Source organism: Siphateles boraxobius, unplaced genomic scaffold (genome assembly GCF_051911475.1).
Source record: "Siphateles boraxobius isolate OS27281-9 unplaced genomic scaffold, OSU_SipBor_1 41, whole genome shotgun sequence".
NCBI lineage: Eukaryota > Metazoa > Chordata > Actinopteri > Cypriniformes > Leuciscidae > Siphateles > Siphateles boraxobius.
The window spans coordinates 2,268,028-2,290,000 of NW_027509042.1; the positions used below are offsets into that span (position 1 = coordinate 2,268,028).

General features: G+C 41.1%; 2 protein-coding genes across 9 annotated transcripts in view; both read right to left on the reverse strand.

The window, feature by feature from the left end:
• nav1b (neuron navigator 1b) overlaps nucleotides 1-14,352 on the reverse strand; it is a 100,589-nt gene extending 86,237 nt beyond the window's left edge. For 7 of the 8 annotated variants that reach the window (XM_077197754.1, XM_077197753.1, XM_077197746.1 and 4 more), the window contains exons 1-4: nucleotides 14,042-14,352; nucleotides 3,653-3,761; nucleotides 3,357-3,544; nucleotides 447-1,135 (exon numbers count right to left, since the gene is read on the reverse strand). In XM_077197754.1, coding sequence (XP_077053869.1) covers nucleotides 447-1,108 — 662 coding nt within the window. In that variant the 5' untranslated portion in view covers nucleotides 1,109-1,135; nucleotides 3,357-3,544; nucleotides 3,653-3,761; nucleotides 14,042-14,352. Of the gene's footprint in view, nucleotides 1-446; nucleotides 1,136-1,770; nucleotides 2,285-3,356; nucleotides 3,545-3,652; nucleotides 3,762-14,041 lie in introns of all 8 variants that reach the window. The other variant, XM_077197747.1, reaches the window with a different exon arrangement.
• Nucleotides 14,353-15,994: 1,642 nt separating this feature from the next.
• On the reverse strand, nucleotides 15,995-21,083 carry LOC143706131 (uncharacterized). The gene is made up of 2 exons (XM_077197759.1): nucleotides 19,582-21,083; nucleotides 15,995-16,269 (listed from the first exon to the last, which is right to left on the reverse strand). The coding sequence occupies exons 1-2, from the start codon at nucleotides 20,716-20,718 to the stop codon at nucleotides 16,267-16,269; spliced, it is 1,140 nt and encodes a 379-aa protein (XP_077053874.1). The 5' UTR covers nucleotides 20,719-21,083; the 3' UTR covers nucleotides 15,995-16,266.
• Nucleotides 21,084-21,973: the final 890 nt, after the last annotated feature.

Here is a 21,973-nt window from a genome sequence, read left to right on the forward strand (position 1 = left end):
TCCAGGCCGGGGTCTCAGAATATCCTGAGAGTTGGGCACCAGCCACCACTGGGAGAGTCCTCCAGAAGAACACAGACACACACGCTCGTTGAAAATTCAACACTCTTCAGAGACATCGACACCGATCGGCTCCGAAGCAAAAGACAACTAGTGCATGTATCCACTTCCGTATTTATACCCGCGCCGCGGGGGCGGGGCAGAGTGTGAGATGCAGATCTCGCACGCCAATGGGCATCGGCTCGTTTTAACAGTACTCGAAGATAACAGGCTCCCTAAGCGTGATCCCAATCAGTCGACACGCCGACTACGTTGAACGTGAGCGACTGAAAGGGAACTTTCATGACAAAGTAATTTAAATGATAAAAATAGAGAAATTGAGCATGCACAATTAAATATCTGCAACATATGTCCAACATAAACCAACCGCAAAAAAGGAAAAATCTCACCTGAATCTGAAAGGAGCCACATGTGCCATCCGTGGAGACTCTCTGCCTTGAGGACACGTGTTTGTGACACCGATCTGGGGTTTCGATGCAATCCTCCCTCTGTCTCCATCACCACAACCCTGCATTTTCATACGCCGCTTTTGAAAGTCCCTTTGAATGCCAGCTGACGTTTCCCAGATGACGTTCCCATTAGTCGGCTTCTGAAGGGCTTGACCCGATTTCTCCTCATTGTCTAGACTCCTGAAGTGATGATGCCCAGATCTCCAGTTCTGGTTGGAGTGTCTCTCCGTGTCTCTGAATCCATCCTGGGGCAGCGAGCCCCTCCGCATGTCCCGTGTGTTTTTGAAATGAGTGGTCTCTCTTTTAAGCACATGTGGGCTGTTTTGGGCTGAACGGGGAGCAAACGAAGGCCTGTTTGTGCCACCGGACGTCCCTTGAGCTCTCAGTAAAGACTGATTTCTCAACCCTGTCCCTTTGAGTAAGTCCTTTGAGACCGAAAGAGAAGATATGGATGAGGTTGAGGAAGATAACACGGTTCTTCCACCGGCTAGACCTTGTAAACTGCCGCTCAAGCTCTTGGTGTCGTGTTCGGAGAGGGTTCGTGGCAGAGGGATACCAGAGCTGCTCTGAGACATCGTCTTCATGTTCATCTTAGCGCTCATCGTCCAGGAGGGCCACCAGATGAAGCTCTACATGAGATAACATGATCAGATTTGACAGATCAGTACAATTATTTGTCTTCTATCTAATATGTATTGACAAATACTGGAGAGGGCTGGATTTCAAAACAGCACAATGAAATTAAAAGTAAACAATAATAATCATGACTAAACAAGGAAGGCAAGATGACAGCATGATTTGCATTTCAAAGATTGTTTGCTCTCATACATAAATATATTACAAGAGAAAAGTAACAAATCAATAAAAAATTGAATAAAAATCATCAGTAGAGGTTGGGTAAATATAAATATTCTATATAAAATTATAATATAATATAATGATTTGCATTTTTAAAATTGTTTGGTCTCCTTCACAAATATAGTACAAGAGAAGAGAGCATAACAGATAAAATACAATAAAATTTAATTTAATTAAGTTGAATAAAAATCATATTAGGGTGTCGTGTAAATAAATAATACATATATGAATATTTATATAATAAATGGAACAGTCAATTATTCTGTTCTTACATGTTTGAAAGTTAATTTACTCTCTGCATTCCACATCGCCCTGATAACAGTGAGATTAGCTACATAAAAATGTCAATAAAAGTTGTTTAAAAATATTGGTGATTTTTTTTAAACATTTATTTGAACCCTCTTACAAGCTCATTTGCATATGTGATAATAATCAGGACTCAGTGACACACTGCAGTGTGTTTGGCCGGAGCGCTGCTCTTCTCTGGAGGGGTTTGATCAGAGGTCTGCTGACAGACTGGCACCACTCGACACTCCCAGCATGCACTGCCAGCTCTGTCTGCCACTTCTCAAGCTCTTCCAGTGACTGGCACCAAAAGTGTCCCCTTCTTCCCAATAATAGGACCTCTATTGTGCCTGTAGAGTCTCACTGGTGTCCACGTCTGCTCAAATTAAATGTTTTGATTTATCCTGTGCCATAAGAAGCCCTGGTCACATGACTGTAGTGATCACTCATGGGCATGGCCATATAAATCTGTCATAATGGTCATATATTAACACTTGGTTCTGATTCATGTTCCAAATATCTTGGAGTTCACAAGCCTTGATTCCAGATCAGCAGCAGCTCTTTAAGGACTGATGAAAGAGATATTGAGACCCTCAGGCCTGAAGGAGATGTCACATCCTATTAGTGCTCATTATCTGCAGTGACAAGTGCCAAATTAGAAAACATGAACAAGAAACCATGGCGCCACATGTGGTGTATGTGTGTGTGTGTGTGTGTGTGTGTGTGTGTGTGTGTGTGTGTGTGTGTGTGTGTGTGTGTGTGTGTGTGTGTGTGTGTGTGTGTGTGTGTGTGTGTGTTTGTAAATATATAAATACATCCTGGTTGTAAGTTCTACAACAATAGACAACAACTAAAACTGACCTAAAATGTTGCTGACTTGTAAAAGGATTACTGGCTATTTGTCACATGTGGAAGGGCTATATCTCAGAAACAAGTCAAATACAATTATATAAAATGCGTCCTTTCCAGAGCAGTGCTTTTGTATGATGGGTTTAAATGATAATAAATAAATAAATAAAATAAAATTATTTTTAAAAGTTAATGACTTTATTTTAAATACATAGTCTTAAATTTGGATATCTTGTCCTTCAATCTAAAATTACACATATCATATTTTGTTTTCATTTTTTATATGAAAACAAAAATAATATTTTATATCATATTTTTGTAATGATTTTTTACCTAAAGCAACTGACTTTATTAAATTCATAGTCTATGATATTTTCTGTGAATTTTGTCCTTCAAAGTAAAATTGCATATCTATTTCATAATCATATTTGTATGAATACAAAAACAAAAATCCTATTTGTATAAAATTTATGTGAACATATATTAAAATAAAGTCACACTGGTAACTTTGTCATGAAAGAAGATTGTAACTTTAAAAGTTAAACATTCAAATAAGTTCATAACATTTCTATATTTATTTTATATATAGATATTTTACTTTAGACGGTATTTTTCTTTTTTAAATCAGTGTCAATAAACAGCAAGTTCCCATTGCGATGACCTATAGTGAGACAACATGCCCCGCTACATTAAATCAATGAGTTTTGTGTGGCAAATTGTAAATGACTACGCACTTTCAAAAATACGTATAAAAACTCAGACACCCTGCCGCATTCTCCCCAATAAGCAACAAATAAACCTAACCTTATAAACCATATCACAACTTTGCAAAACTAAAGTGAAAAAAGCAAATCACACCTCAGTGAACTCATGAATATGACATCACTGCTTCAGTCTCAGTGTAAATCAATAACGCAGAGCCGAGAGTCTCGGTACAGACAGTAGCAGGAGCAGTTATCATGACACAGCAGTCCTCAGCTCAGAGCAAGTGCATTTCACAGAAAAAAACCTCTGAGCAGCTGCTGTTATCGAATTCTCTCTCTCTACTGCACACACACACACAGATAGAGAGATAAACACATCTGTGAGCTCTCCTAAAATACTCAAAACCCCCAACCATACAGACTTTATGCAATATTTGAATTAAATCTCACCTCTTGTTGCAGAGCGGCAGTGAAGTCCTACAGCATCCCCGTGCGATCCGTGCGATAACCTTTAATGATGTCTGATAGAATCTCAAGGGAAGGAGGAGACTAAAGACATCTGGACACACAGGGCAGACAGAGAGGACACGTTACGAGCCAATGAGGAAGACAAGCCGACTTTTGCTCTCCCTCCCCTCTCCAAGAGACACACTGACACTGTCTCTCCTCAAACCCAGACACACACTCACTTGTGAACATGCACACGCCAGTGGCTCATATTCATATTTGTGTAGACATCTTGCCAAAAGCAAACTCTTGAGGACGTACTCTCTGAAGGCATGCATGCAAGGTTACACTTTCACCAGATGACCATTCATTTGTATTGGCATCATGACACCTACTCTCAGAGTGACTGCAAAACTTTGCAAGAAAACCGAGCAAGCTCTCAGAACAACCACCTACAACACTACAACATACTTAAAAATGCCCACACAACCACCCTGAACCACTTTAGCAACCAGCCAGAACACACTTAGCAATGTCTTAGTATCTGCCCTAAACAAATACCGCATAGCAACACCTTGGCAACCACCCAATTTTGTATGTGCACAAGCCACATTTTGTTCATAAAATTTAAATATATATTGCAGTTGTAACTATATACTGTATTTTATATTATCAGTGTGAGCTGTGGATTTCAGATCTTTAAAAAAAGAAAAAAGATTATTCCTATTGCAGTCACTGTAGTTATGTGACTGGTCGCGGCTTTATATAACAGACCTGGTTTTGTTTGTTAAATTTAGACCCGAGACCCAGATTCAATAATTTATTTATTTTTTGCACTTCTACAGGACCGTTTCAGTATGTCAGACTGAGTATTGTCAGGGAGAGAGAGAGAGGCTGGGTCAAGCCAGCCAGAAGATGCTAAAGATCAGATTTACCCAACAGCCTGAAGTAGAGAACAGAAAACAGAGATCTATTCTACTTGTTTAGGAAATATTAGTCAATTATTTATGAAAATAAAAGATGCATTGAATTGATCAAAATTACAGCAAAGACATTGTAACATGTCGGTGTATTAGGGCAGCGCACAAAATAGGAACATTTAAAATTGTCTTTAATAATAAACGCAGGAGATAAACACACTACAAAAACACAATGACCGACAGAACTGAACAGAGAGTATAAATAAGACACAGCTGATAATTATAAATAACAAGAAACTAACAAGGACATGAACAGAAACTAAGGTCAGGAGCAGGAAAACATGAACTAAAGGAAACAGAACAGAATATCAGAATAAGAGTCCATGAGAGACATTCATTTTGTTACAAAAGATTTATGTTCAGATGGTCTTTTGAACTTTCTATTTTTTAACTTTTCTACAGTTTCCACAAAAATGTTAAGTAGTACAACTGTTTTCAACATTGATAATAATCATAAATGTTTCTCAAGCCAGTAAATCATCATATTATACTGATTTCTGAAGGATCATGTGACACTGAAGACTGAAGTAATGATGCTGAAAATTCAGCTTTGATCACAGGAATAAATTGCACTATAAAATATATTCAAAATATTTCACAGTCTTACTGTTTTTGGATTAAATACAGCAAATGCAGCCTTGATGAACACAAGACACTTCTTTAAAAAAAAAATCTTACCAGTTCACTGTAATGTTTTACCAAAGAGAAACAGCTGAGATGATCCTGAAGATACTGAAGAATCTCATCTGTGATTTTTATGGGCTCAAATCCATATTCAACAAGCTAGTAAGAAATCAAACTAAACCATGCAGTCATATTTTGCCTTTGGCCAAGAAACTATTACTTACAACCTGCCAGCAATAAAACAGGAAAACTACAATTACGCAATTATGTCTTTGAAATGTGAATTACTAGAGGTGGTGTGTACATTTATCGTGTTCATTTTTAAAGGAAAACAACCGCATGCAAGGGAAAAAACTCTTGTCAGTTTAAATCTCTATGTCAGAAACAGCTCAAAAGCATGACATCATTAAAAGTGATAATACTCGGGCTGGTGGGCTAAAAGTATCCAACATGCGAAAGCAGACTCTGATGATCCACTGGGAGTCGCTCCTAATCCAATTGACTTCGGCCCACACCCTTGTCTGTCATACAACTAACACGATTTAAACACTTGATCCGGTTCCCACTGGAATCTTAATGGTCCATTCCACAGCACACTGACCCATCGGCATAAAGACAAAGTAAAGCCTTATACTGCAGATCTGTAACAAACCCTGAGCATACGGTCTACTGTCTACACAGGCAGCTGCCTTCTTAGACAACATCCTAACCAAAATGGAACCTCATAAGTGTTTTATTTGAAACACTCTCCATTCCATGCACCATCTTGGAAGATTTTTTTTTTCACTTGTTGCAAAATCATTCTCATATAATGCTGCAATTAGGCATGTGACTGTATCAAATTTTCATATAACGATAATTGCTGATGCTTTTATGACGGTATTGATTTAGTCTGAATATTTAAAAATATAATAAAACAATGCCTAAAAAAAATATAAAGTATGTAATAATGTTTCAACAAACAGATTAAAGCGCAAAAGAACTATAAAAAACAGCCTATTATGTAAGTATTTTGTGATAAATCACATAGCGAATACAAAATTCTAATTGGCTGTTTGGAACATTTAAATACTGGAAAGTATTCTAAAAATGCATTCTAAAAATCTAATTAATTCGTATAGAGGAATTATTCACTGTATTTTGAAGTGCCCACGATAACAATACTGTGCGTGTACATTGTAGCGATATATTGTATTATCGGCACATGTCTACCTGCAATGCATGCAAAAGCTAACATGAGTGCTAATTTGGAACAAAGCTTTTGTTTGCATATTATATTGTTTAATATGCATATTTGATTTAAACTCTTGCCGCACCTGTTTTTATATCAAATAATGACAGATACAACTTTTTAAAGACCATAAGAATGACTAGGAAATAAAATGGGTTACACTTTATTTTAAGGTGTCATTGTTACAGTGTAATTATATATTTAAGTATTGAGTAATATTAAGTAACTACATGTACTTACTATAGGGTTAGGGTTAGGATTAGGATTTGGTTGAGGGTTAGTTGCATGTAATTATGCATAATTTACTGCGATTACTATGGTAAGTACATATAACGTAACAAGGACACTGTAAAATAAGTTTATTTTATATTAATTTGGTATATTAGTACTATTTAATATTAAAACATTTTCTCATCAAATGCAAAAACTCTCAAAAATAATGGATGGATAATCAATCCTCCCATTTTGTGCTGTCTTATAATGCATCTTTAGCCTTTTTCCAGCCCTAAACTAATCTGGTTTGCAGCCTAAACATCTGCCTAATGTTCTCTTTAATTGGGCTGAAGCAGATGTTTAACTGGTCTGGCCTTTTCTGGACAAGACATTACGTACGTTTTACATTATAGATGGATATGACCGATTTCAGCATTAGAACAAGCTGTGTTGAGTGTAAAGGATAATTGTCAGAGAAAGTCTTTTAATAGATGTAGTTTAATAATTTAAAGGAAATAAAAGACAATTTCATAACAAAGATCAAAATGAGCCGAATAGTCTAATTGTTCTGGAGACATTCAAGTATAATTTGAACTACTTTCAGCAGACATTCGGAGACACAAATATTGATTAAGCTGCATTAAAACACTAGTATCAACAAATCCACCCTGATGACTTCATTATAGCTCATGTTCACTCGAACAAATGAACCATCTGAACCTACAGCCCACACTGCATAAAAATAATATTAATCTATCAGTATTTTCCAGTAATAAGAAACAAAATTGCCTAAGACCATATGCAGGCCAAGAACCACACTGTCCATTTGAATGAACTGAAATTTCAAACACAGAGCCACTTTATACATAATGGTGAAGATATTGCGCTAACTAGTGGTTGAGGTAATAATCACCTTTAGACACTAGGAAATAGATTGCGGTCTGGATCCTTAGACCATATGAGACTCAGATCCAGACTTAAAGTACTGACACTTAAAGTACCAACAACATTAAGTAATAAAACTCAGTCCAAAGCCATGTTTGTGTGGTCTCAAAACACAAGACCAAAACCACAAGATCAAGACTCATAGTTTTACACTCCCATAAGAAAGAAATTGTGTTGTAAGGGATGAAAATAATAGTGGGGCTTCATATCTGACATATGAACAGCAGTGAAAGCCTGCATACTGATATAACTGGCAAATACTGTGCCAACTGGCAGGCATTAACAAGTGTAAAGCTGTTGTAGTAATCATATAAATCTAGTGGACTTGATGTTTGAGCCTGAGGGACATGCTCCTTTTGGATCCAACTACAATATGTTAAAATCTCGCACCGCCTGGCACAACTGACCCAGTTTCAACAGAGCCGGTTTGACAGGGATTTTTTCTTATTTCAATAACTAGTCTGGATGACAATTTTTAATTGTTCCAGTCCAACGCCAATTTCTTGAAGTTGAATCTGTACTAGTCTGCTTTCAAAGTAAATTTCAAGTTCTTGATAAAATATTAATAAAGGACGGACTCATAAAAGGGTCCATCTATTTTAACTTTGACTACTTAGCAACCCCATAGAAACCACCCAGAAGTGCCCTAGTAACTTACAACACCCTGGCATTGTCTCTCTCTCACACACACACACACACACACACACACACACACACACACACACACACACACACACACACACACACACACACACACACACACACACACACACACACACACACACACACACACACACACAAATCTAGTTTAGTATTGAATTGAATATCTTCAATAAAAAGTGCTCAAGACAGAAAATCAAAGATGCATTGGCCATTATGTGCCACTATTATGCTATTTTAAAGGTTCCTAATGTTGTTTTGGAATCTCTTACAATAGGTTTACATGCATCCAAAGTAAAAAAACACTTTCATTTTCACATAATATATATTGCAGCATCACCTCAATTTCTATAGAATCTGAAAACAGTCAGTCCGAAAATTCACTCTCTCAAAACCCTTACTTTCCGAGAGCCTGCTCTGCTCTGATTGGTCAGACGGCCCAGTCTATTGTGATTGGTCGACCGCTTACAGAGTGCGTCATACTTCCCTACTAGGAGCTGAAAACAGTATGTGACAAAAGAAGTATGTTTGAATTCACAGCACTCTAACGAACAGGATTCGTGAATGGCAGCGAAGCAACGTAAATGACAACCTGCGAATGTAGTGCGTCCCAGATTACATTACTACACACATTCATCCTATATAGAAAATACTTTTTTAGTGATCGCAAAGTAATTACTCATTCAAAATAAGTACCCACTCAAGAAAGTATGCGATTTCGGACGCAGTCATTGTGATATGAATGATGTCGTCGTTATTTCCGTATCAATTTGAGCGCGAGTCCTCATTCTCTGGAAGTGCCTGCAAAGTGGCGCCTTCTCGACATGAACAACACGAAACAAACTTCCAGTCTCAGCTACAACTACAGTGTTTGAGAGCAGGGAAATATGACGTCATTTGCGGGAAGCCAATGAAGAGCATATGCTGGCATTATAAAAATGTGTTACATTGTTACGTAACAGGAAATTTCGGCAATTCATTATCGATTCTTTCTTTTAAGAGACAATAACTTTATTTTTCGCGAACTTTGATAATTAAAACTTTTCAGATCTTTTACATTCACAAATTCTCAAACAGTTATATACCATCACTTTAAATCCTAGAAATAACATGATGTTGGAGTTAAGATGAAACTAAAAGTGATGAATGTGTGCAAGCATTTCTGAGAGTGATCAGGTCATGCTATAACACGACTCAAACTTTCCTCTCCATGAGTCATCTGACAATTAGGGACGGGCTCTTGGTTTAACAAGCAATTTCCTGGACGATTTGAGTAGCTTTACCAGTGCCCTGAAACCCATAGAGTTTTACTAGATAAAAACAACAGGATAATAATAAACTGGGCATCAACACCAAATTCCCTCAGCTACTGAATACGGTAGTGAAATGTCCAAGCATAGCGCGCGCACACACACAAACACACACACACACACAGACACACAAACACAAACAGACACACACACACACACTTTCTTGAGAAAGCAGAATGCCATTTCATATTTTTTCATTCTTTCAGTCGAAAATGTGTGTCAAAAAAGGGTGTAACTCTGTATTTGTGTGCATTTGAGTTGCGCATTATTATTTGGAGTAATATGATCTTGTAAGAGGGAATGTAATTAATAGGCCTTAAAATATCGAAATGTCATTAAACATGTCATGCGCTCATTTGTAAAGGACATTTCCGTAGGGGCTTTGCAAATTGAAATACAATTCCAACTTCACTTCAAGGATAATAAAGCCCACACAAGCGACCTTACTGAAGATTTAAACAGCTGTCTTGTTTGATGGAATATGTAGAATATAGACGGGTTTAACATTACACCGGTTCATGAGGTCACGCACAATGGATGACTATTTAGTTCTGTTCCAAAAACCTGAACTGTCTGGACAGGATTTTAAAGTATCAGGCGCATTACTCATGTGAAAGCTGTTACAAGACAGCAACATTATGCTAACTTTTAAGATATCTTGCTTTGACCAAATGCTAAAGCAGGATTGCACGCATTCTTTCATGGCAATCCCAGAATGCATTGTGCCCAGTTCCAAAAAAAGAAAGAAAGAATGAAAAGAAAGAAAGAAAGACTAAGATGCAGTGTTGCTTTTGTTAATTACGCCTTAACTTATTAATCATTTTTTGTAATTGAAATAAATATAAATATGAAAAATTTAAAATACTAAACTAAAACTAAATTTAAAAAATTAGGTTGCCTTACCGACTAACTAAAAATCAAGAAGTTAGTACTAAAAAATAAACTGAAATGAAACTAAATTAAAGCTTTGTAGGAATATTCAAATGAACACGAAATCTCAAAAAATTACAAAACTTAAAGTAAAATTAAAATCAAACTGAAACTATAGAACTAAAAGCTAATTCAAAATAAAGATAAATTAGTCTATACTAAAATGATAGTCAATAAAATAAATAAAAGAATACTTGTATTAATTTACAGAAAATAAATGGTAAAATAAATATAATTAATTCTAATTTCATTTTTTATATTGTATTCAATATGCTTACGAGAGCGTTGCATTGTCAGCAACATCTGTATCTGCTAAATCGGCATGACGCACCCTAGAGTGACATCACAACAACACGACATCATCATATACCAGCGTGGTGATGTCATCCAACACTGTGCCTCTGGCTTTTAAGACACCAAATTACAAGCCACACAAAAAGTGTGCCACATGTTAAGATCATAAGTTTTGCCCTGAGCATTTCCGACTCAAAGTGCAGCCAGCCGCGTAAAGATTATCCATCTAATGCTTTAGCTGGGATTTACTTACAGTAAGCTTATAGGAATCACAGCATATTAGATTTCAGTTAGAACATCTGCAAAAACAGGTTGTGATAACATGCATGCATTATCAGTAGTTGCATGGTTAACCAACTTACTCACTGCTGGAGACACGGATGACAGATGATGATGATGCAGGAAAATCTTGACTTACAGAAAAACTTCACAGGTCCGACTTACACTTTCTCCAAGATTCAAAGTTAAGTGTTCAACCTTCATAATAAAGCTAATAAAACCAGCAGTGATCCAGAGGAGAGGATCCCGACTCTGAATCTAAAGGAATTGACCTCTCTTCGGATTCACCCAGCATCTTCATTGAGATACATACATGTTTTCTCTTAACCAGTAAATGGACGAGCTGGCGTATGTCCAGGTTGGACGGATATTTTTCCCTAAGCCTGAACGGAGACCTGGACCGAGGGCCATTAGCAGTGGATATGGATCCGACCTGACATGTCTAGAGCTCTTAGAGGTTCGGGTTTAAATGGATCGCGGTGTATATTTCAGATATGACTACAGCTGAATGTTGAAGTCTTTAAAGTACATTATAAATGACAAAATGTTGCTCATTTTACAAGTGCTCTTCCTCACACTCACACATATATAGCCTCAGTTCTGGCATGAAACTCTAGATGGCGCAGGTCTTAAACTTATATTTTAAGGATCACATTGTTATCTACATAGTGCAGCTGATTGGTTGCTGTTGAATCAGTGGCTAATGAACTTGCTCCTTAACATTCAAATAAAAAAGTTTTCAAAATAATGATTGGGATTTTGTCATAATTTCAACTTGTCTCATAATTATAACTTAGTATGTCATAATTTCTAATTTTTTTATCATTGACTTCTCATAATTTAGACTTTTTATCTCATAATTATGACTTTTTGTCATAATTGACTTTTCAAAGCATGTTTTCTTTTCTTATATGGCGGAAATTAGTTATGCTGATCTATCACTACTAGCCTATATGATGATGAAGATGAGAAAAATTATAGTGATGATGTTTACTTTAATTACTTTAATTATTATGAAGATTATTATCATAATGGTGATGATGATGAAGTTTTGCTAAATTAAAGGCAGACCACTTCATCATTTTCCTCATCCTCAACATTATCAACATCATCATCATCATAATTCTAAAAACATTACACTGTAAAAAAAAAAAAAGTTGCTGCCTTAAATTTTTAAGTACAATCAACTTGAATGTTTAAGTCATTTCAACTTAAATTACATTAAACTGAATTTAAAAAAAATTGTTGAATCTAGTAGCTAAAAAAAAAGAAAGAAAATTGCTTAACTTATTTTGATGAGTTTAAAGCAATGGAAAAACATATGTTGCATAACTTATTGATCATATATTTTTTAACAGTGCAGTATCAGCATACCATGATGATTAGCCTACCTCGATGTGTTATTGATACTAATGATAAAGGTGATGATTAAAGTGTGTGTCTCTAGTCCTGTCCATCCATCAGTGTGTGTGTGAGGCAGTGATCTCTCTCTCTCTCTCTCTCTCTCTCTCTCTCTCTCTCTCTCTCTCTGCAGACAGGCTCAAGTTTCAGCCGCATTACAGGCAGAACTGCAGCCACTCGTTCATCTGGCTTTACTGGACTGAATCTAATCTGAGCATGATGGAGTGATCCATCCAAAACAGCAGCAGAGTCTCTGTTTCACATCAACCGGGCTGCATTTACTCAGCTAATGCGCTTTAACTCTGCTTATTCCATTAAGACCACAGTTATAATTATAGTCTCTCACAGAAAATCAACAGCGCCGATCAAAATAGGCTACAGCAGGATCTCGGCACGTGCTTTGTCTATTTTGTGGTTGGAAAATAAATCGTTAAAGTATACAAGGAGAAAAACAGAAACTCAAGCACGGTCAGAAATTTGAAGCAAAAAGTATAGTGTTATCACGAACGTACAATTGTTAGTCAATATCCTATGAACCAAAAGCAAGTGATTGTGAGAGGAAAAGGCGCGATAGAGCACGCAGAAGAAAGGGTGTGTCTAAATCAGCACAGAAGAGTGAGCGCGCCCTCTTCTGGTCGTTTCCTGCAAATGCGAATACACACAGACCAATATTTACATTTTATTTATTGCTTGGCGAGTACAGATGATACATAATATATTTTATTTCTGTGAGTGTGATTTCATAAATGCCTAATTATGTGCCCCCCCCCCCCCCCCCAACCCTACTATAATTACATTTTATTTGTTACTTGGCAAGGACGGAAGTTGCATTATTCCTTTTTTACTATTATTTGTGTAAGGATTGATTTCTTACGTTCCTAATTATGTGCTCCCAAAACCATCTTAAGATCCTAGTCCATATTTTCTTAAATATTCTATATTTAATAAATAAATAAAATAAATAGATACAGTACAACAAATTTCAAATCTATTTTCCATTAAAGGGACAGTTCACCCAAAAATGAACATGATTCTGTAATCATTTACTCATCCTCATGTCATTCCAAACCTGTGTATGACTGACTTACTTTAGTGGAACAAAAAAGGATATATCCAAGCTGCTCTTACAATAAAAAGCTGCAGAGTGTATAAAACTACAGCTATATGGGCTATAATCTAATCTTCTGAAGCCATTCAATAGCTTTGTGTGCTGAAGACACCAAAATTAAAGTCCTAAAAATCATTTCAAGCAACATAAGGTTGAGGTTTTTTATTTTGTGGTTAAGTCCCTCCAATGGCGATCATACTCAGAGACTATTCAAAAGTACTCATTAAACAATGAATTTCTTAATTAACTAATTAATGCCAGTTCAGCTAACTATTATGTAAAATCAATTTACATTATATCTAACATCTGACTTACTATTATTTTTGCGATTAACAGAATGTATGACTGATAGATTTCACAGGTTAACAAACCAACAACACAATAGAACAAATGGAAATGAAAAAATCATTTACTCACAGTTGCTGAGGAAACTGCGTGTTACAAAGCCACTGACAATATTATTCCGTCCGTAATGCTGAAGAAATAAAGCAGCAGTTCTTTCATTCATCACATAAACTTCACAGCATCCGAGTCGCCCTCTCTCTCACAGGCCCGAGCACATGCCCAGATTTACATGAACCTTCCTGTCTACGGCTCCTGTTTCTCCAGCGCTGGATTAAAGCATTGGTCACACACTCGTGCTCACACAAAGATGCAGAGGCCGGTCACAGCGGATGTCCAGAGGAGGTAGACCACTGTGTGTGTGTGGCCAAAAGGTTATGTAGAAAAGTCTTCTGTAACACATACAGTTGAAAATGAGCTTTAGGACAGTCCCGAGGCTATGGATCAGTTTCCAACACCCTCTCTCTTTGCATCAACAATCGAAGGAAGTCATTGATGAATCTGTGCCGGACGAGCTGCACCATCAGCAGGATCACAGGCTCTTGGCACACACTGAAGATGCATGCTGTAATATTCATGTGCAGCTGTGAACATGCAACACATGCCCAGGTTAAAATAGAGTAAAACTTACAGGCCCAGTTTCACAGACAGGGTTTATATACCAGGTCTTAGGTCAGTTAGGACATTTCAGTAGCTTTTGTAAATGTGCCTTAGGAAAAAAAACATTACTGGTGTGCATCTGGAGACAAAACAATGACGCTGACATATTTTAAGATATATCAGTGTAAGTTGCTTTCAGTTAAAACAGCTCAAACATGCGTTTTAGTCTGAGAATAGACTTAAACCTTGTCTGTGAAACCTTGAAACTGTTGGAAGAGGCCATAGGATATATATATATATATATATATATATATATATATATATATATATATATATATATATATCTTGATTTTACATGTATTTTATGTTTATTACATGAGGTCTCAACTGTTTAAAGTTGTCTTAAGGAGCTGTATGTAAGAAATTTATTTCAATTAATCATAAAATGGCCCTGATATGTCACTAGACATTAAGAAATCATGTTCATTTCAAATACTTATATCACTGACAACAGTAGTCCGGCCAGGATATTGTCATTTAAAAAGTGAAATTGCAGCCCTCAACTGATGTTGATGTTGTCATGTTGTGTTTTGGTCTGATGCGCCACCCTCCACCAATCTACCAATCACGAAGTCAGTAGTGTTGCGGCATCCGGGTTGCCAGCTCTGCTAGTTACCACAGCTGCAGCTACAAACGTGTCGGAATCGGATAAAAAAAATGTCTAACGTTGCGAAACCAAAAAAAACTCGTTATGAATCCAAAAAGAAGACAGACGCCAACGTTGCTAATTTTCTCCTGGACAGGTAAGATTCATCTATGTTTGGCTTACTTCTACTTGATGTAAATGGACATTTCAAATATTCATGATAGACGAACAAAGTTATGCATGTTCGTGCAAAGTAACGTTACGTTAATTCATATGGAGGAGGTCGGTCATCGAATTGAAAAGGTAAGGAATTGTTTGGGTAATAAAAACGGCGAGTCGTCATTAACGTACAAACATTAGCAATGCGTTATCAGAGCCCGTTTCTCTGTCATTATGATGAGACGCTGAGGAAAACAACATTAGCACACCCATTATTGTTTATCATGCAAGTTCTACAGCCAAAAATCATAGAATGAAATGTAATCTTTCACATCACATATTTTAGCGTTATGGACGTGTACTGCAGGGTAAGTTAAAAAATACAGCTGGTCGCTTTCAGTTATAGCGTCAGCTAAATGAATAGCTGTATCTTTGATATCGGTTACACACAGTGACAGAGGCTTGTGCTTGGACGTTAATGACAGATACCTACCGTTACAAGTTAGACTAACAGCTACTGTTCTAACAATGTACTGTCACATACGAGCGTACATCTTTACGATTATATTTGGCTGTAACAAAGTTCGTCTTTATGGAGGAAGAAGGAGACAGGGTCGGCGAGATTGGGACTCGTACGTTGTTTATTTCAACCAAAAATAATAAATGTTGTGCACACAGCACGTTCACCGTAGTTTTACTACAGCAACACAATAATTCAAATAACAACTCATTCCACGCTGGTTCAGCTTCAAGGTCTTCCACAGCTTTGCATAAACTCTTTCCGTGCTCCTTTCAGCTGTCCCAGTTTTCCTCTTTGCTCACGCACGAGTCACCAGTCCTCCTCTCTCTTCTCATTCTCTCAGTCTGTGGGTTTTTATGCGTCTCCCCACGCCAATCACTGCAATTAGACACAGGTGTTTATCATTTGCACTTGACCCACTTACTCACCGCCGCTCCCTCTGACTCGTCTCTCACTACAGACGGCGCTAAAACCACGCCCCCCTCATCACATACCCCCACCGCCCGACTCAGGCCGGGGAACCGTCCGGCCTGCAGCCCCCCCCCCCCCCCTCCTGGAGAGAAAGTCGGCCACAGCCATCTGCGTCCCCGGCCTGTGGACCACCTGAAATTTAAACGGTTGTAAAGCCAGATACCAACGGGTGATCCGCGCGTTGGTATCTTTCATGCGGTGGAGCCACTGAAGGGGAGCGTGGTCCGAACACAGGGTAAACTCCCGGCCCAGGAGGTAGTATCGGAGGGTGAGGACAGCCCAACGGATGGCCAAACACTCCTTTTCTATGGTGCTGTACATCGTCTCTCTCTTGGAAAGCTTCCGACTGATGTACAGCACCGGCCGTTCCTCCCCCTCCACCTCCTGGGACAGGACCGCACCCAAACCCCTGTCCGAGGCATCCGTCTGTAGGACAAAAGGGAGAGAAAAGTCAGGAGCATGCAAAAGCGGTCCGCCGCACAGAGCAGCCTTTATGTTGGTAAAAGCCTGCTGGCACTGCTCCGTCCACTGAACCGTATCTGGAGCGCCCTTTTTAGTTAGATCAGTCAGCGGGCTAGCGAGGTCCGAATAATTGGGAACGAACCGTCTATAGTATCCCGCTAGCCCCAGGAACTGTCTAACCTCCTTTTTGGTCTTAGGACTCGGACAGGTCGCAACCGCAGCAGTCTTATCAATTTGGGGACGCACCTGTCCATGTCCTAAGTGGAAGCCCAGATACCTTACTTCAACCCGCCCAATTGCACACTTCTTCGGGTTGGCCGTGAGCCCAGCTCTTCTCAGCGTTTTCAGAACAGCACGCAAATACTGCATATGTCGCTGCCAATCATTACTATAAATAATGATGTCATCTAGATAAGCAGCGGCATATGCAGCATGCGGCCGGAGAATTCGGTCCATTAAACGCTGAAAAGTCGCCGGTGCCCCAAACAACCCGAACGGAAGTGTGACAAATTGGTGCAATCCGAACGGCGTGGTAAAAGCTGTTTTTTCTTTAGACATTGGAGATAAGGGGATCTGCCAATAACCTTTTGTTAAGTCCAGTGTCGAATAAAAGCGAGCAGAACCAAGCCGATCAAGCAACTCGTCAATCCGGGGCATTGGATACGCATCAAACTTAGACACCGCGTTCACCTTCCTATAATCCACACAGAACCGAATCGAGCCGTCAGGTTTTGGTACCAAAACGATCGGGCTCGCCCAGTCACTGTTGGACTCTTCTATGACCCCCATGTCCAGCATTGTCTCTAATTCGGCCTGAACGGTTTTCTTTTTATGTTCAGGTAAACGATACGGGCGGCAACGTACCACGACCCCCGGATCTGTCTCAACGTGGTGCTGAATGAGGTTCGTTCGACCAGGCAGGGGCGAGAACACATCGGCAAATTCTGCCTGTAGGGATGTGATGTCAGCGAGCTGCGAGAGCGAGAGGTGATCACCAGAGGGAGCCAGAGCGAATGACTGGGATTTAACATACGCTTCTGGCCCGAGATCCTCCTCTCCAGTCACCACCGTCGCCAGCATCACTGCCTCAGCCTCAACCCATTTTTTTAGCAGGTTGAGGTGGTAAATCTGACGTCCCCCACCCCGATCCGATCGAATTACCTCATAGTTGAGATCACCAACTCGCCGTGTGACCTCAAACGGCCCTTGCCACTTTGCGAGTAATTTCGAGCTGGACGTGGGAAGTAATACAAGTACCTTATCTCCCGGTGAGAATTGACGCAGTTTAGCCCCCCTATTGTATTGCTGTCTCTGTCTGTCCTGGGCCTGTAACAAATTCTCCAAAGAGAGCCGCCCCAATGTGTGGAGTTTTGTTCTCAGGTCCAGGACATACTGAATTTCGTTCTTACTAGCGGACGGTCCGTCCTCCCAAACCTCCCTCAGTACATCCAACACCCCACGGGGCTGGCGACCGAAAAGAAGCTCGAAGGGGGAAAACCCCGTGGAGGCTTGGGGGACCTCGCGTACAGCAAACAGAAGGGGTTCCAACCATTTATCCCAATTTTTGGCGTCTTCGTGAACGAACTTACGAATCATGGTTTTCAATGTGCGATTAAACCGTTCGACCAGGCCGTCCGTTTGTGGGTGATAGACGCTGGTGCGAATCGATTTAATGCCCAACAATTCGTAAAGCTCGCGTACCGTTCGTGACATAAACGCCGTGCCTTGATCGGTGAGGATCTCCTTAGGGATCCCCACCCGGGAGATTAAAGAAAACAGCGCGCTTGCCACACTCTTAGCGGAGATATTGCGAAGCGGGACTGCTTCTGGGTATCGTGTTGCGTAATCTACCAAGACTAACGCAAAACGATGCCCTCGTGCTGACCGTTCTAATGGCCCGATGAGGTCCATACCAATTCGTTCAAAGGGGACCTGCATCAGCGGAAGGGGGCACAAGGGTGCTTTTGGGTTGGCCGGTGGATTAACCAACTGACATTCACGACAAGACGCGCACCACCTGCGCACGTTCTCGTGAATGCCCGGCCAAAAGAATCGGGCCATGAGACGGTTTAGTGTCGCCGTTTGCCCCAAATGACCGGCCATCGGATTACAATGAGCCGCCTGGAAAAGCATTTCCCGACGGCTCTTTGGTACTAACAACTGGGTTGTATCCTCCTTTGTCTGGGCGTCTTGGGTCACCCGATACAACCTATCTTTGATCACACAAAAATAGGGGTAAGAGAGCGGTTGGTCCGGGTGGAGTAGCTGACCGTCGATGGAACGGACCTGGTCAAACGCGCGTTTTAGCGTCTCATCCTGGGACTGCTCTAGGGGAAAATCATCGCGCTCGGAGAGGATATTTCCCTCCAAAGTGCTCTCTTCCCCTACAGCAGTACCCAGAGGCCCCGGTACAGCATCCCCCACCTGAATCACCGCTGTCTTCCCCTGGTGCTTCTTTTCCCAAGAGACATCCGCACATAAAACCCCCAATAACTTCTTGAAACCAGGCCAATCGGTACCCAAGATTAGCGGATGTCGGAGGTGCGGGTTAATTGCAACCTCCACACTATGTTTTTGTCCCCTAAATAGAATTTCTACCGACATTAAAGGATAACTCACCACCACACCGTGCACACACCGCACCTTAACCATGCGGCTGTTATCCAATGGCCCAGATCGAACCAGGCTTTGATGAATCGAGGTTTGGTTGCATCCTGAATCCACCAAAGCCTGATAAGTACCCCCCTTTATACTCACTGGTATTTGGTACGGGCCGGCTTGATCGGGGGCGGCCTTTGGCGCGTCGGGGACCCGAACCAGTGTCCCCACCTCCATCACCGGGCACCTGTCGATGAAGTGGCCCGGGTCCCCACAGCGCCAACAGGCCGGCCCAGGTTTTACCGCTGTTCCAGCGGCAGGAAGTGGGCCAAGGGATTGACGTGGGGAGAGAGGCGCCAGCTGCGCCAGGGTGGAAAGTTCCCCAGCCGGTGTCCCCCTCGTCGCCGTCCTCGCGGCCGCGCCATTGTCACCGGACCACCCGGACCTCCACCTCGGCGCTGGTCTGGGTGCCAAGCCTCCTCGCGACCTAGGAAGGGGAACAGGCTTTGTAGAAAGGGAGGGGGTAGAGGCCGGGGAAGAGAGAGAGAGAGAGGGGGAGAGAGAGACAGATGGAAGGGTTTCGCCGACCCCAGAGCACGCCACCATGTGATCCTCCGCCAGTTGGATGGCCTGGTCCAGCGACGTCGGGCGGTGGCACTGGACCCACTGTGCAGTTTTCTTGGGGAGCTTCACGATAAACTGTTCCAGTACCACCTGGTCGATAATCTGCTCGACGTCGCTTCCCCCGGCCATCAGCCATTTGCGGCAGGAGTCCCGGAGCTGTTGCGCCATCACGAAGGGCCGGCCGGACTCGTCGAGTGTCAGAGACCTGAAGCGCTGGCGATGCTGTTCCGTGGTCCGACCGACCCGTTGCAGGATGGCGCGCCGTAGGTCTTGATAGACCAGGAGACTCGCGACAGGCAGCTGGTGGGCGGCAACCTGCGACTCCCCTGACAGCAGCGGGATGAGACGCAGTGGCCAGTCTGCCCTGGGCCAGCCCCGGGTCTCGGCCATCCTTTCGAAGAGGTCCAGGAACGCCTCCGGGTCGTCAGCTGGACCCATCTTCGATAAGGTGAGCGGCAAGGCCGAGTCTGATGTTGGAGTGGGGCTGGCCGGAGTCTCCCGGTCCAAACAGCTCCGGAACAACTCGCGGTCTTCCTGTTGCCCTTGGAGCAGCGCCTGAAAGCGCCGCTCGTGCTCCTCCTTAACACTCAGGAGGGCCTGATGTTGGTCTCTTTGAAGAGCCGCGAGTGACTGGATGATGTCCGCAAACGGCGTTCCTGACGGGTTCTGCATGGCGGCGGCCGATCTCCTTCTTCCCGGGTTTCGGCACCAGTGTAACAAAGTTCGTCTTTATGGAGGAAGAAGGAGACAGGGTCGGCGAGATTGGGACTCGTACGTTGTTTATTTCAACCAAAAATAATAAATGTTGTGCACACAGCACGTTCACCGTAGTTTTACTACAGCAACACAATAATTCAAATAACAACTCATTCCACGCTGGTTCAGCTTCAAGGTCTTCCACAGCTTTGCATAAACTCTTTCCGTGCTCCTTTCAGCTGTCCCAGTTTTCCTCTTTGCTCACGCACGAGTCACCAGTCCTCCTCTCTCTTCTCATTCTCTCAGTCTGTGGGTTTTTATGCGTCTCCCCACGCCAATCACTGCAATTAGACACAGGTGTTTATCATTTGCACTTGACCCACTTACTCACCGCCGCTCCCTCTGACTCGTCTCTCACTACAGACGGCGCTAAAACCACGCCCCCCTCATCACATAGGCTAATCACCATTAGTAAATTTTTGCGATATATAATTACTTTGCAAAACATCTCTCATTTGAAGCATAAACATAATTAACAGAAAAAGCTTCTTGTAGCAGCCTACGTTCCTGCTGGATCCCGCAGCCTATCTGGCAACCTCGAGTCAGTGAGGAGGGAGAGGGGATACACCGCTCTACAGTAATTTGAAAGTGATTGCAGTACCAGTTTTGGCCACATTCTTACATACGGCTCCTTTAACATAAAAGTGCTGTGGCGAAATTTCGGTACTTAAAATTTTCATTACCATGTCTGCTTTTCATGGTTCTTAAATGTTTACACACTGTAGTGAAAACAACTTTTTCTTAACCAAGAAACATCAATCTAACCATCCTGATATATTTCTTTAACTAACTTGATTTATTTCTTAACTAACTAGCTAACTAACCTGCTTTATTTCTTAACAAACTAACTAATATGCTTTATTTTTTAAAGCTGCAGTCCGTAGTTTTTCCTCTTTGTTGCCATCTCTGTTCGAAATCTGTAATTGCAGTTATTCACGGAATCATCAACTTTACGTGGGTTGTGCCTCGGCACGGCACAGCGCGGATGAATCCGATGTTTTGAGGAGAATGTGCGGCTGTCGGTCACGCGCCGTTGTGGATCCTGGCATTCGCATCACAGATTATACTTTTTGGAAGTATGACCAACATAAGAATTTTCACTGTAAAATGTAATCTGAACAAGTAACATCCACTTTTGTTCCAACCAACTAAGGGGAATAAAAGCATTGCA